Source organism: Lissotriton vulgaris, chromosome 10 (genome assembly GCF_964263255.1).
Source record: "Lissotriton vulgaris chromosome 10, aLisVul1.2, whole genome shotgun sequence".
In the NCBI taxonomy this organism is placed as follows: Eukaryota; Metazoa; Chordata; class Amphibia; order Caudata; family Salamandridae; genus Lissotriton; species Lissotriton vulgaris.
The window spans coordinates 71,431,171-71,446,937 of NC_141698.1; the positions used below are offsets into that span (position 1 = coordinate 71,431,171).

The 15,767-nt window shown below is 47.4% G+C and overlaps 1 protein-coding gene across 1 annotated transcript in view; it reads left to right on the top strand.

The window, feature by feature from the left end:
* MEIOB (meiosis specific with OB-fold) overlaps positions 1 to 15,767 on the top strand; it is a 546,591-nt gene that overhangs the window by 388,134 nt on the left and 142,690 nt on the right. The window contains exon 10 of the mRNA XM_086939725.1: positions 301 to 490. Within this exon, the coding sequence (XP_086795851.1) occupies positions 301 to 490 (190 nt within the window). The remainder of the gene's footprint in view (positions 1 to 300; positions 491 to 15,767) is intronic.

Below are 15,767 nucleotides of genomic sequence, written 5' to 3' on the forward strand. Positions count from 1 at the left end.
TTTCTCATTGTTAATCTGTTGCACTTGGCACTGGAAGTTGAGTGGTGCTCCCATACTTCACCTCATGGAAGTTTCCCGGAAGTGGAATACCATACGTTAGCTTCAACAAACTCGTTAAAATGGTAGTAATAAATTCTAATTATTGTATGTGTGAACGGAGAACATGTTAGTAGGTACTTCTCCCATTGCATACTTGAACTGTATTACCTGTAGTGCGAACCATGATGATGAAATTAATGTTATAGCCTATGTGCTGTGCAATGACGAAAATAATTATTTCATTTGTCATTCTCTTTTCAGTTCAAGATGCCGATATATTATTAATGATGAGTCAAACACGTGCCCATATAGTTTCTGCAATGACATGTCTTCAGGGCCGAAATCTGTGGTTACTAGCTTTGAATTGTTAGTGGACCTTACCGACCATACGGGCACACTTCAGTGTTGTAGCCTGTCCAGCACCGTAGCAGAGGAAGCACTGGCTTGTACGGTAAATAATTAATCTGTTTGCTAATTTAATTTATTTTTATTATTGACAGCTTGACCCCCAAATATGGCTCAATAGCCAAATTACAGCAAACTCGGTTATGAATTAGTATGTCTTTCAGGTTTTACTTGCTTACTCTGAAACTATACAAGACACCAATTAAATATTTGCTGTATAAGCCCAGTTGTTACAAGGGTAGGCTATCACTGTAGCCCCATGTAAGCAAGATTTGGATAGTATGAATATGACCGATTACAAAATGTATTTCTTCACCTAACACTTATGGACTTAGCTGTAAATTCCAGAAATCCAAAACAAAATGAACACCAATACCTGTTCTTTAGTTAGAAGTGTTTATAAGTGATTTGTGTTTGCTAAAATCTATGTCTTGTTTACAAACTCTTTTAGCGAAAGATGCTGTTTAACTAACGAGCATGGCAGTTTCTTTTCTACTGTCCAGCACCAAATAAAAGCATTCTAAAAGCCTATATGTTACACGGGCTACACTGACAACCAATAGTACAGGCACACATGGAGGTTATGCATATATGTACATCTGCAAACAATATTGACACACCTGCGAACACATGAAATAGACACACACAAAAACACACGGTTACGGTCAATACTACAGGCAATTATACATGGTTGTCCAACCTCTTAACCCGTTATGGATCCTGCACCGGTCTTTGGTGCTAATTTCGGTCTTGGCGCCAGAACCAAGGCTAGGCCCTGGAGCATTAACACCGATTAGGTCGACACCGGACGACTAAGAGCAACCAATAGTGTCCTCTATGCTGAGCCTGCTTCGACTTTGACAGAGGCTGTGCCAATATCCCACTGGGCCGCAGATCTCTCCTAAGCCATTGTACTCTGATACATTTCCCTTGCCTCATGGAAGGGCCCAGATTATTCGCAATCTATTTTCCACAGATTCCAATAATTACTGTTAAGGTGAAGGGAATGGATTTTCTCAACCCTATATTAAGGAAACTAGTATGATGAACCACAGGATGCCAGTGTATAGGATACTTCTCCATATCCTGGGCTGTTTCTCCACCTATGCTGGATACTCAAGAAAAGGCCTTTTTTGCAGGAGGTATGTCGAGTGCAGCTCAGGTTCTTGACCTCCAATTGCCCACTATGAAAGTGAATACCAATGTTTTCACCGAGGTCCTCCAACCTGGACAAGCTAATACTGAGCCCCTACTACCTTTCAATGAGGCCCTCACAGACTTCTTCCTAACATATGGGCAAAGCCCTATTTCGGACCACCAGTTACTAGACAGCTAGCGAGCCCCCACCGCCCTGCCACAGGCTATCCGACTTTCCTAACACAGCATCAGACTCCAGAATGCTTGGTAGTACAAGCATCAACGAGCAAGGTCAACCCCAATGCCTTCACTATCATCCCACTAGAAAGAGAAACAAAGCACCTTGAAAGTTGTGGGTAATGTAGGAAGATGGACATCTGACTATGGTTACCCCCAACTTTTTGCCTAGTGTTTAGCTGGTTTTCGACTTAGTTGACCTGGGACCCTGCTATTCAGGACCCCAGGCCCTCTGCTCTCGCTGTTAAAATGGACTCCATGTACTCTAGGTACATACCATTTGGAACATGGATCACCTTGTGAGCCCCTGTACAGTGTACCCTAGGTACCCAGGGCATAGGTGCATCCAAGGCCTACCAGGGGCTGCAGCACGTATTGTGCCACCCCTGACCTGGCCTTACTATTTGACACAACTGGCTGATCACTCAGCTGGGGCAAGGTGGTGTAATCACCCTTTGCTTTAGGTGTAGTATCTCTATATCTAACCTATACAAGGACACACAGTAACCAATGTCACTCCTATGGCAGGCCTTATCAATCCTGGAGGCAGAGTGCTTGGTTATGTGTGAGATGGTGCTCTAGCATGAGCTGAGCCTGTCTGCAGCTTTCGGAACCATGTCCTTTAGCTGTTTCCTGATAGCGTCATACCATATACCCTTAAGTGCACTATGAACCTTGCGGTCAAATGCTAACTCTGGTTTGACATTATCAAAACATGTCGAGTAAGGTGTCATACCAATTGGAATACTACCCCCTCGCCAATTCTGGCGACGGGGGTAGCATTCCACCCTTCTAGAGGGACACGACATGTACAGAACCTGAACCCCGGTTAAAGTTAAACAGAGCTTCAGCATCACAAAATGGATGCTGCCACCCCAGACACAAGTCTGACCTCCTGCTGCTGGGAGTTCTTCCAGCGAGGGAGGCTTGGACAAAGGGTTTCCTGCCTTGGGAGTTGCTAGCACCACCCCAGACAGGATTTTGTGTATCTGGTTAGGTATGGCTGAATAGAATCAGACATGCCCGGGGCACACAAGGTGTCCCCGTGCATCGGCCAGTTCAAACCAGTGCTGGGGCACCCCAGCCCAAACTCTGGCGCGAAACTGGACAAAGGAAAGGGGGTGTAACCACCCCCCTTCCTGGTCCCACCCATATGAGGGACCTAGTAGGTAGTGTAGCCCTTAGAATTAGTTTAAAAGTAGGAGCTAAGACCCAAGACGGGAGATTACCCTGAAATTCGACTTCAAGAAGAAGAAACTCTGGACCTTCGACGTTCTGCTGCTCAGAAGACTGAAGAATCTCCCTTGTGGCCAAGGAGTGGCCACCCTGTGAACACAGGCACCATCCAGCAATCAACGACTGCTTTGCCGCCGCCTCCTGCCGGAGCCCAGAACCAGACTCCCAGACATCTAACAGCCCGATCCACAGTCCCTGCTAAACTGAGACGAGTGGAGGCGATCTGAGACTTGGGACCGGACCTCTTGAAACGTCCACGAGAAGCTGACTGCGCAGCCCCTGAGGTACCCTTATCGCTGTGCTTGGGGTCTTGAGAAGCCCCACCACCGAGCTACATTTGCACCAAGGACCAGCCCTCCAACTCTCACAAGATCTGCGTGGGGCCCTTCTGCTTTGTTCCACTCGACGCGCCTGTAGGAGAGTGGGGCCTGCAATCCTATGGTCATCCCCCGATTTTCGCTTTTTGCTTCACTGGTTTAAGACTTCCCTGGCTGTGGGCCTGCTAATCAGACCCACAGCCTAGCTGTGCTCTCTCTAAAATTGACAACCATGTACCTTAGGTGCATCTACCAATTGGTACTGGGCCACCTTATCAGTCCCTGTACAGTGTACTATAGATACCCAGGGCATAGGTGTACCCAGGGCCTACCAGGGGCTGAAGCATGTATTATGCCACCCCTGGCTGGCCATCTAAACAGACACAACTGGCTGCACGACAGCTGGGGCAAGGTGGTGTAATCACCCTTTGCTTTAGATATAGTATCCCTATATCTAACCCTAAAATGGACACATATCCTCCTATCAGTCACTCCTATGGCAGGCCTTATCAATCCAGAAGGCCGAGTGCTTGGGATTATATGAGATGGTGCTCTAGCATGAGCTGTGCCTGTCTGCAGCTTTCGGAACCAAGTCCTTTAGCTGTTTCCAAGATAACGTTATACCATATACTCTTAAGTGCATTATAATCCTCGCGGTTATTGCCAACTTTGGTATAACATTATCAAAACATGTCGAGTAAGGTGTCCTACGAATTGGAATACTACCCCCTCGCCAATTCTGGCGACGGGGGTAGCATTCCACCCTTCTAGAGGGACACGACATGTATGTAACTAAGAACCCCGGTTAAAGTTAACTCGAGCCTCAGCATCACAAAATGGATGCTGCCACCACAGACACAAGTCTGACCTCCTGCTGCTGGGAGTCCTTCCAGCGAGGGAGGTTTGGACAAAGGGTTTCCTGCCTTGGGAGGTGCTAGCACCACCCCAGACAGGATTTTGTGTATTAGGTAGGACAGGGCTGAAAGGAATGAGACATGCCTGGGGCACACAAGGTGTCCCTGTGCATACACCGGCCTAAACCAGTTCCTGGGGCACTCCAGCCCCAGAGCTGGCGCAAGACCGGACAAAGGATAGGGGGTGTAACCACCCCCCTTCCTGGTCCCACCCAGAGGAGGGACCTAGTCGTAGTACAGCCCCCTTTAGCCGGATAAAGGTAGGAGCTGGTCCCATTCCAAATTAGATTATCCTGAAGAACTTTACAAGAAGAAACTCTGGACTTCAACGTTCTGCTCCACAGAAGACTGAAGAAATCTCCCTTGTGGGCAAGGAGTGTCCACCCTGCACAAGCAGGCACCATCAGCGTCCAGCGGCTTTACTTTGTTGTCTTCCTTCCCGGATCCAGACTTCAGAGCCCGACGAGACCCGGATTCCCAGACCTCTCCGACCTCTTGAGGTAATATAAATTTTATGGTCATGTTGTGTTCCCTAGCGAGTACCCCACCGACTCCATGTACGAGTTAAAAGTGCATGTAACTTCCCTCCTGTACCAGCTATGAAGACGCAAATACATTTGCGTCCAACGTTAACTTGTCCTCTTTCAGACCCACCATGAATGGGTTTGATGGTCCGTTCCTAAGTATGCTATGCCAACGTCTTTTTGAAGTGTACTCCTACGTTTTTCAGCCTGGCTGAAAGTAGGCCCTGAATCTCTGCCACCGAGCCTCTTCTCTGGCTTCTGACTGCGAGGGCCTCTGCCCAAGCAGCCCCCGTACCCGTGAACTCTGACTTACTTCTAGCGCGGCCCTCCGTGCTCAGCTCAGCCTGCTGCCTGCCAAGATTGACTATAACCTTCGAGTTATCTGTTTTCCTCCCCGAAGATACATTCCAGCCTGCTAGCTTCAGTAAACATCCTTCCTCAGCTACAGGGCTAAAGGGCCGACCTGTCTTTATGCAAGTAATTCATAGCCTCTGTTGCCATGCTTCCATGGAAGGCCCCATGCCCCCACGCTTCTCATACAGACACTCAGGCGCTTATACACGCACTCACAGCAAGTATAGAATAGCTTCTGCTCTAGAGACCTTTCTGCCCAGATAGCTTAGTTCCTAAACATCAGATATCAGATATGATAGAAGCACAAGTTGATCTGACATGCCAGACTTCTGTCTCTTTCCGTCAGTGTAAATGTCAAGTCCCCTGCACCCCGTCTATCACACGTCATGCAGCTGCGCGCGCATCCAAGCTTCCGATTTCTGCTGACATTGCAACATTCTGTTAGCACCACCCCTTGGTGCCACCCACTTGCGTCACCTATCAGTGACGTTTTCTAGCACACACCCTAGTTCACGCCTAGTTTACGCCTCTTGATGATGTATTAGCACCACGTGTATACTGTTATCTTGTCTTCTCTCAGCTGCTACGCCTCTTACATTGAACATTATGATGTTAATCAAGTATATAAGCTATGTATTGTCAATAAACGCGGGCGCGCTCATCTATCCCTTCTGACATCCTGTGTGGTGGTCAGAACATGATATCCTGATTCCTTTATGAGGAATAAAACCCTTAGAAACTCTTACACCACGGACTCTGTTTTCCTTCATTCCGATTGAGTTATTATTGATTAAGTACTTACCTGCATAGAAATTAAGAGAGTAAATTAATTATTTACATCACTCTACCTACATCTGCAGCACAGCTGAGATCCGTTGGTGCGACGAGACACGTGGGACCGGCCATCTTGAAAGAAGCAACACTTTGATCCAGTACGACTTCAGAGGTATCCTCGTCCAAGTGCTTTGGGGACTGAGAAGCCCCGACCCCGAGCAGCTCCTGCACCGAAGACCAGCCCTCCAGCATCCACGAGATCTGTGTGGGGCCCTTCTGCCTGTTTGCTGCTCGACGCGTTGTCTGGTCACTTGCCGGCTGGCTTGTGACCTCCTAGATGACGAAACCCAACAACTTCACTGCTGGTCTGGTTGCTCCAGACTGGCCCTTGCTCCCTTCCAAAAGAGGAGCACCCCGGACCCTCCTGGTCCACTCCAGACGCCGTTTCCACTCACCGCGTGGGTTGCCTTTGCCAAGGCCTGTTGACGCCGAATCCGAAGCCGACACCGCCGACAGCAAGAGCCTACGTGGGACAGCTCGTGCCTCCATCCTGGTCGTCGAAGACACCACCTGGTCCACGTGGCTGCAGAGTAGGCATGGGCGGAAAATCCGTTTCGCTCGCGGATTTTGCGGATTTTCGGGAAATTCGCAATCCGCGAGATTCGCGAATCTCCCGCAAAATCCGCAAATCCGCGAGCAGCGGATTTTGCTCGCACTGCTCGCACTGTTCGCGTGAGTTCGCGCCCCGCGAATAAGTGCAAAATTGCAGAAATACGATTTTAGCAAACTGAAAGTAACTACTTACCAGGTTCAAAAGTTCAGGCTCATCATTAGTAGCCATTTCCTGTAGTGCTTGCTGAGGGGCCCCTCCAGAGTTCAGTTGCCAGTTGCAACTATTATGTGACCCTGCTCTGAACCTCAGAATAGTTACACATATGCCACAAAGGTCCTGAATTACAGCTAAGGGAGACAAGCAGGAGCCAGGCTGGCAGTTCAAATCCATTAATCAGCCCCTAATTCATTATTGTCAGTTGGGGCAGGGCAGGTGTTGTAACTAATTTTGCAACAATGAAAGCACTTAGCAAGTGCAAAAGTTCACTAATCAGGAAGCACTAAGGAAGCAGGTGCCAGCTAAAAAAATATTCTGTGACACATTAATCAGCCCCAAATTAATTCAGGTCACTTGAGGCAGGGAAGGTGTGCTTGCGTTGCCACAATAATGTACACCGACTGGACAACCAGAGGGTGCTGTGATGAAACAGAGGGTGGCATGGGTGGGCCAGAGGGTGGCATGAGTAGTCAGAGAGTGGCAGTGGTGACAGAGAGTGGCAGTGATGAAGAAGAGTGTCCCAAACAGGCTGGACACGTAGAAACAACAAGTTCGCGAAACTTGCGACCCGACAGGTAAGTTCGCAATTTGCGACATTGTACAAAACCCTCGCGAACTGGCAGAAACCCGCGCAAACACACAAAAAAAAAAATTCGCGAGAATTCGCGGATTTTGCGGATTGCGAGTTCGCAAATCCGCAAAATTCGCGAACGCGAGATTCGCGAGATTCGCCCATGCTTACTGCAGAGACAAGCGTCCACCTTCACCTGATCGCGACGACGACACGACATCTGGTTCCTCTCCTGGTTCCACTCCAGTCACTGGCTAGTGACTTTGAACATTGTCCCCTCTGCTTTCAGGTTCTTCTCTTCACTGATCCACCCTTGGATCACACCGGACATCTTCCTCCTGACCGCCTGCAGCATCGTTTCCGCCAGGCTCCATAGACTTCAACGCCGGAACCCGACACGACTTGGCACCTATGCATCCGCAGCCTGTGGGTGAGGTAACACGAGCATTTCGGTACTCAAGGGTAGCTTGACTCTCCTAGTGTCCAGTTCCACAGTCGTTTTGGTCCTATCTAGTCAGGGACGTCCGTACTCACCTTTTTCTTAAAACTGTACTGTTCATAGATGTTTGTACGCATCTCGCGTGTGAGTTCACACTCTGCACACGCGTTCCGTGGGCCTCCTATTACCTACCTCAAGTTAGTATAGCGTGGTCCCAGCGATCCTACAGCCTCTGGACAGCTCCATTCCTAATATTGACTTTCACATTCCACTTACTTAGTATATGGTTTGTCGTGCCCCTAGGGCACCATTGTAAATCGTGCAACTTAAACGTATTTTTCCTAAGAGTTTGTCATGTGCTTAGCCCTCTGACCTCATAAAGAGTTCAGAGGTGTATGTAAGTTAATAAATACTTGTTTTATTTTCATAACAACCTGTGTGGTGTCCTTTCACTTGGTATTCAATGGGTTATATGTGGTAAAACAGCTGGCTTCACATGCCAAAAGAGTTTAGCCTAAGACTGCTTTGTCCATGCTACCACTAGGATAGCTGGTCTATAAGGTTGACTTACAACCAATCACCGTAAGGGTTGTTTGGACTGATACAAGGTGATCACTAGAACTAGTGAGCATCATATATCGGGCCAACTTCTCACATTGATGTGCAGCGGTTGGGATTTGGGCTTGCTGTTGTTTTTACCAAATATAATCTTGAGATATCATTTGAAAGATCACATAAGGTACCATAGGTACATATAACAAGCTTAGAAATACTCTGAGTTCTACTGAACCAGCTGTTGTAGTAGAAAGGGAGTAGCACACTCTGACTACAACTCTTAGCAAGGGATCAGTAGGTAAACCCATGGTGTAGGTAAGTGCACCACGTACACCTCACTAGAAAAGCATGTCTACCACAGGAGAGAACACAGTGGCTCCCCTGGTGGCAGTTGACCCTCCACAGGTCATGTCAAGATATGCAGCCCTTAGCTTCCAGGAGATGACAATTGTGTACCTCCAGGAAACTAAAACAGGGTTCTAACCCTACAATTAACTTCCTGATAGGTCTCTTAGAGCCATTTGATGCCAGAAGGGCTTCTAATCCAGGCCCATCTGACCATACAGAGGAAGACATACCCCCACTAGAGGAGGACTCCAATCTCCCTGAAACTGATGAAGTGGAGGAAGATGGAGACTCATCTGATGGTGAGGTAACCCATGGTCAGGGAGGAGTCAGCAGACTTACCAGGGCCAACTTAAGCATACATGAGAATGGAACTGGGGAAGCCCCAGGCCTATCCTCAAGCAGGCTTAACCTTGGGAATAGACAAGTTAGGTCTCTCTCCAGAGGCTCTAACAGATCTATTCACACCCATGTCTCTCAGGCATCTTCTCAGAGAGGGATGACATCCCCTCAGAGAAGGGAGCATGAAGCTAAGATGAGGGAAGTCAATCCGAGGATTGAGAGGGAAGAACTTGCCCTTGCCAAAGAAAGACTTGCCTTTGCCAGAGAGCAGACATTGAGTGGGGCAGACCCCACTGGTGGCAGCATTATCCCTAGAGATAAAGACAGGAGTTTTGATACTAGACACCTGAGTAAAATAGTGCCCCCTTTAAACAAGGGGATGACATCCACAAATGGATGACTGCTCTGGAGAGGGCCTGCACTGTCCAGTGCATCCCCCAGAGTCAGTGGGCAGCTATACTGTGGCTCTCCTTTGAAGGTAAAGGTAGAGATAAGCTCCTCACTACTAGAGCTGAGGATGCTAACAATTACCAAGTCCTGAAGAATACACTGATTGATGGGTTTGGCTTAACAACTGAGCAGTACAGTATGCTGTTCAGAGACACCCAGAAAATTCAGTCTCAGGATTGGGCTGACTTTGTTGATTGTGCCACTAAGGCTTTTGAAGGCTGGTTACTGGGAAGTAAAGTTACTGATTACACAGGATTGTATAATCTAATTATGAGAGAGCAAATCTTAAGTTATTGTCAGAATCAGTTGTTGCATCAGCACCTTATTGACTCAGATCTGACCTCTCCCCAAGAATTGGGAAAGAAGGCAGACAGATGGGTCAGGACAAGGGTCAAGCAGCAGAACCAGAACCAGGGTGGTGGCCAGAAGAAAGCAGACCAGAAGGGTAATGAGAATAAGCAAAATGACCAGAAGTCTTCAACAGGGCCCCAACAATCTAAGGAGGATGGGACCCAGAATTCCCAAAAGAAGAAGAATAATGGTCAGAAGAAACCATGGTGCCAATACTGTAAAAGTAATACTCACTGGTTTAGTGAGTGCACCAAGAAAGGCCCAGCTACTACCACTACTGCCCCTAAGGCACCTGCAACCCCTAGTTCAGTTAGTAGTGGTAGTGTTCCTCAAAAGGCTATAGTGGGGTTAACCTTGGTATCTGAGGCAGGCTCTGACCTAGTCAGAGTACCTACTCAGGCTGTTCTTGTTTGTACTGGGGACATGGATTTGACCCCTACAATAAGTCCCAGTACTCTGGGCAAGTACAGGCAAACACCTTTAATTAATGGAAAGATGACTCAGGCCTACAGGGACACCTGTGCCAGTGTCACTATGTTGACACCCAGTGAACCAATGAAGGTTTTGGATCCTACATCTACCCAGCCCGGATCTCTACAACATGCAAAACAGAAAGGGGTGGCTGGACAGGACAATTTAACACAATATCTTACAGGCACGCAGTCTATATGTACTACGTGACCACTGTATTTATATTCCAGAACACATTTATTTTTATTTTTTTCAGATTCTTAAGGTTTCAAAATACACCGGCACAAACAAAAGACCATCAAGACAGTAGGTTCATATACACGGTATCTACAAAAATACAGATTTACAAATGTACACTATTTACAACTCTCGAGTCAAACGAAACAAATAATAACACACCAAAACAATAAAACATAAAGTGGTTCAATTCAATTGCAGGTTTGAATAGTGCAATACTGATGCAAACAACAAGAAGGAAAGCCAGTCCTTAGAACTATGAACCCAGGGGACAGGCGGGATGAAGGTGGAAATGAGAGCCTGCCTGTCTACCAAAACCTGTGGTCAGATATTTAAGTGGGGTTGCACAGCTAGGGGTCCAATAAAGTGGAATTAATTGTGTCCTAGCGGCACCCTTTGAAGTTGCCACAGGGTGGGGTGTCGACGCGTTTCGAACCAGGGTGTTGAAGGTTCTCTTCAGGACAGGGACTGGGGAAAAATGAATCTTTGGAAACATACAGGGTTGGTGTCAGGTTTGTATCTCATAGTACCATTAAAATATATCCTCTGACTACAAAGAAACAAGGGAAAAAATTACCTGCGCACTGGCACGGACGTTGCCGTAGTGTGGGCAATTCTCAGAAAACAATCAGTTCTGAAAAGGCATATAGGGAGATATAAGGAAAACTCAGCACAATCGAAAGCTCGTTGTATGTGGAGAAATAGAGCAGTCATACATCGATCATACCTGCAGGTGATACGTGGATGGCCTGAAACCGTAGTGTCCGCCTTGCGGAACACATTCAGGGTGGGTATGCAGCTCACATGACTTGCCGCGCCGATGTGGTGGGCTAAGTAAATAAATGGAAACAATTCCAGGGTAAATGCACGTGTTATTTATAAAGAATGAGGCTCATCCACCTAAGCCACGGAAAGGAAAACATTCCTACCTGAGCGCCGGGGGTTAAATGAATTTGTGAGGCACACGGAAAGCAGAATCCAATTCTGTCCGGCTGCGGTGTCAGCTTTACCGAAGCCTGCTGCAACTAAGGAAAGGGGCAGCAACGTGTAAGTTTCATGTTTATGAAACCGGCAATTTAGTCATGAAAACACGCGTGTGTTATTTATAAAAAATGAAGCTCAGCCACCTAAGCCACGGAAAGGAAAACGCTCCTACCTGAGCGCCGGGGGTTAAATGAATTTGTGAGGCACACGGAAAGCAGAATCCAATTCTGTCCGGCTACGATGTCAGCTTTACCGAAGCCCGCTGCAATAAAGGGAAGGGGCGGCAGCGTGTTAGTTTCATGTTTTTGAAACCGGCAATTTAATCATGAAAACACGCGCTCAGCGTTTGCATGGGGGACTTACTTCTATCAGGGAAAATCAATCCATCAATTGCGAGCAGAGTTTTCTGAGAATTGCCCACACTACGGCAACGTCCGTGCCAGTGCGCAGGTAATTTTTTCCCTTGTTTCGTTGGAGTCAGAGGATATATTTTAATGGTACTATGAGATACAAACCTGACACCAACCCTGTATGTTTCCACAGATTCATTTTTCCCCAGTCCCTGTCCTGAAGAGAACCTTCAACACCCTGGTTCGAAACGCGTCGACACCCCACCCTGTGGCAACTTCAAAGGGTGCCGCTAGGACACAGTTAATTCCACTTTTTTTGGACCCCTAGCTGTGCAACCCCACTTAAATATCTGACCACAGGTTTTGGTAGACAGGCAGGCTCTCATTTCCACCTTCATCCCGCCTGTCCCCTGGGTTCATAGTTCTAAGGACTGGCTTTCCTTCTTGTTGTTTGCATCAGTATTGCACTATTCAAACCTGCAATTGAATTGAACCACTTTATGTTTTATTGTTTTGGTGTGTTATTATTTGTTTCATTTGACTCGAGAGTTGTAAATAGTGTACATTTGTAAATCTGTATTTTTGTAGATACCGTGTATATGAACCTACTGTCTTGATGGTCTTTTGTTTGTGCCGGTGTATTTTGAAACCTTAAGAATCTGAAAAAAAGAAAAATAAATGTGTTCTGGAATATAAATACAGTGGTCACGTAGTACATATAGACTGCGTGCCTGTAAGATATTGTGTTAAATTGTCCTGTCCAGCCACCCCTTTCTGTTTTGCACGCACTATGTTGACACCAGCATTTGTGGACCCTGGACAGGTAATACTAGGTTCAGACTACCTAGTGACCAATGCTAGCAATGTCACTACCAACATTAGTATGGCACTTGTTAATTTCTCCTGGGGATGGGTAAATGGCCTCAAAAGGGTTGTTGTTAGTTCAGACCTCCCAGTGGACTGTCTTTTGGGCAATGATTTGGAATCCTCCTTATGGTCAGATGTGGAGTATAGGACTCATGTGGAAATGTTAGGTTTGTCAGCACATGTCCTTGCTGTGACTAGGTCACATGCCAAAAAATGCCCAGCTGAACTAGTGCTGGATCCTGGAACAATGGACCAGACACTTCCCAAGAGAAAGAGCAGTAGGATTAAGGCAGAGACTTCCCCCCTGCCTCAAGGTGAGGATCAGCTCTCTCAGGAGGCTGACCCAAAGACCCCATAAGGAACTGTCCTAGAAGAGCTTGAGCCTGAACAGGTTGAGTTTCTTGGGACAGGGGGACCTTCCAGGGCAGACTTGAGGCAGGCTCAATTAGACTGTTCATCTCTTGAACCCCTCAGACAGCAGGCTGCTGCTGAGGCTGCAGGGAATGCCACAGGTACCCACAAGGTATACTGGGATGATGGACTCCTTTACTCTGAGGCAAGAGACCCCAAGCCTGGTACTACCAGGAGGCTAGTCATCCCCTTGTCTCTGAGAGGTTTCCTTCTTACCTTGGCCCATAAAATTCCCCTTGCAGGTCACCTAGGCCAGACCAAGACTTGGGACAGGCTTGTCCCTCACTTTCACTGGCCTCATATGTCTGAAGACACCAAAGAGTTTTGTCGCTCATGTGTCACCTGCCAAGCCAGTGGCAAATCAGGTGGCACCACAAAGGCCCCCCTTATACCACTACCTGTGGTGGGGGTACCCTTTGAAAGAGTGGGGATTGACATTGTTGGACCAATGGACCCCCAACAGCATCTGGGCACATATCCATACTGGTGGTAGTGGATCATGCCACCAGGTACCCAGAAGCTATTCCCCTTAGGACCACTACAGCTCCTGTTGTAACCAGGGCCCTGCTTGGAGTATTCTCCAGAGTGGGGTTTCCTAAGGAGGTTGTCTCTGACAGAGGTGCACACGTTATGTCAGGATACTTGACTGCAATGTGGAAGGAGTGTGGTGTCAACTACAAGTTCACCACCCCCTATCATCCACAATGCAATGGGCTTGTTGAAAGGTTCAACAAGACCCTCAAAGGGATGATAAAAGGGTTACCTGAAAAGCTTAGGCGAAGATGGGACATCCTTTTACCCTGCCTTTTGTTTGCTTACAGAGAGGTCCCACAGAAGGGGGTTGGCGACAGCCCTTTTGAACTTCTATTTGGGCAACCTGTAAGAGGACCCATGTGTCTTGTGAAGGAAGGATGGGAGTTGCCTCTCAAAAAGCCTAAGCAAGACATAGTGGACTATGTACTTGGTCTCCGCTCCAGGATGGCAGAGTACATGGAGAAGGCATCTAAAAACCTTGAGGCCAGCCAAGAACTGCAAAAAGCTTGGCATGACCAAAAGGCTGTCCTTACTGTTTACCAGCCTGGACAGAAGGTGTGGGTGTTGGAGCCAGTGCCCCAGCAGCTCTCCAAGACAAATGGTCTGGACCCCATACTATAATTGAACAGAAGGGAGAGGTCACCTACCTGGTAGACCTTGGAACTCCCAGGAGCCCTCACAGAGTACTTCATGTGAACAGGCTCAAGGTATTTGTCAACAGGGAAGACATGGGCTTGCTCATGGCTACAGATGAGGGACAGGAGAAAGAGAGTGACCCTCTCCCAGACCTGCTCACTCAGAACCCTGATGATGGGTCAGTAGATGGTGTGGTTTTTTCTGACAGCCTCTCTGAACATCAGCAAAAGGATTGCAAACAAGTTCTTCAATCCTTTAGACAAATGTTCTCTCTGACACCCAGTCAGACAAACTGGTGCACCCATAAGGTGGACACTGGTGACAGTCTGCCTATAAAGAGTAAAATCTTCAGGCAACCTGACCACGTCAGGGACTGCATAAAACAAGAAGTACAAAAGATGTTGGAATTGGGAGTCATTGAACCCTTAGAGAGCCCTTGGGCTAGTCCTGTAGTTCTAGTGCCTAAACCTCACTCCCAGGATGGTAAGAGAGAGATGAGGTTTTGTGTAGACTACAGGGGTCTCAATGCTGTCACTAAGACAGATGCCCATCCAATACCAAGAGCAGATGAACTCATAGATAAATTGGCTTCTGCCAAATTCTTGAGTACATTTGACCTGACAACTGGTTATTGGCAAATCAGGTTAGCTGAGGATGCCAAGGCCAAAACAGCATTTTCTACCCCAGGAGGTCATTACCAATTTGTGGTGATGCCCTTTGGTTTGAAAAATGCACCTGCCACTTTTCAAAGGTTGGTGAACCAAGTTCTCTCTGGGCTGGATGACTTCTGTGCAGCATATCTAGATGATATTGCGGTCTTTAGCTCCACCTGGGAGGATCACCTGATCCACCTGAGGAAAGTTTTGGAGGCCCTGCAAAAGGCAGGCCTCACTATCAAGGCTACTAAGTGCCAGATAGGGCAGAGTCAAGTTGTATATCTGGGCCACCTTGTAGGTGGAGGCCAGGTTCAACCTTTGGAGAGCAAGATACAGGCCATAAAGGACTGGGCTCCTCCAACCAACCAGACACAGGTCAGAGCTTTCTTGGGCCTGTCTGGTTACTATAGGAAATTTGTCAGAAATTATGGAACCATTGTGACTCCACTTAATGACCTGACAAGTAAGAAAATGCCAAAGAAAGTTCAGTGGACAGTTAGCTGTCAAAAGGCATTTGATGACCTAAAGCAGGCCATGTGCACTGCACCTATTCTCAAGAGTCCAGACTACTCCAAACCTTTCATTGTCCAAACAGATGCTTCTGAGTTGGGTATGGGAGCTGTTCTATCTCAACTGAATATTGATGGTCATAACCAGCCCATTGCTTTTATAAGTAGAAGGCTGACCCCTAGAGAGAAACGTTGGTCAGCTATTGAGAGGGAGGCCTTTGCTGTGGTTTGGGCCCTGAAGAAGTTGAGGCCATACTTGTTTGGCACTCACTTCAAGATTCAGATCGACCATA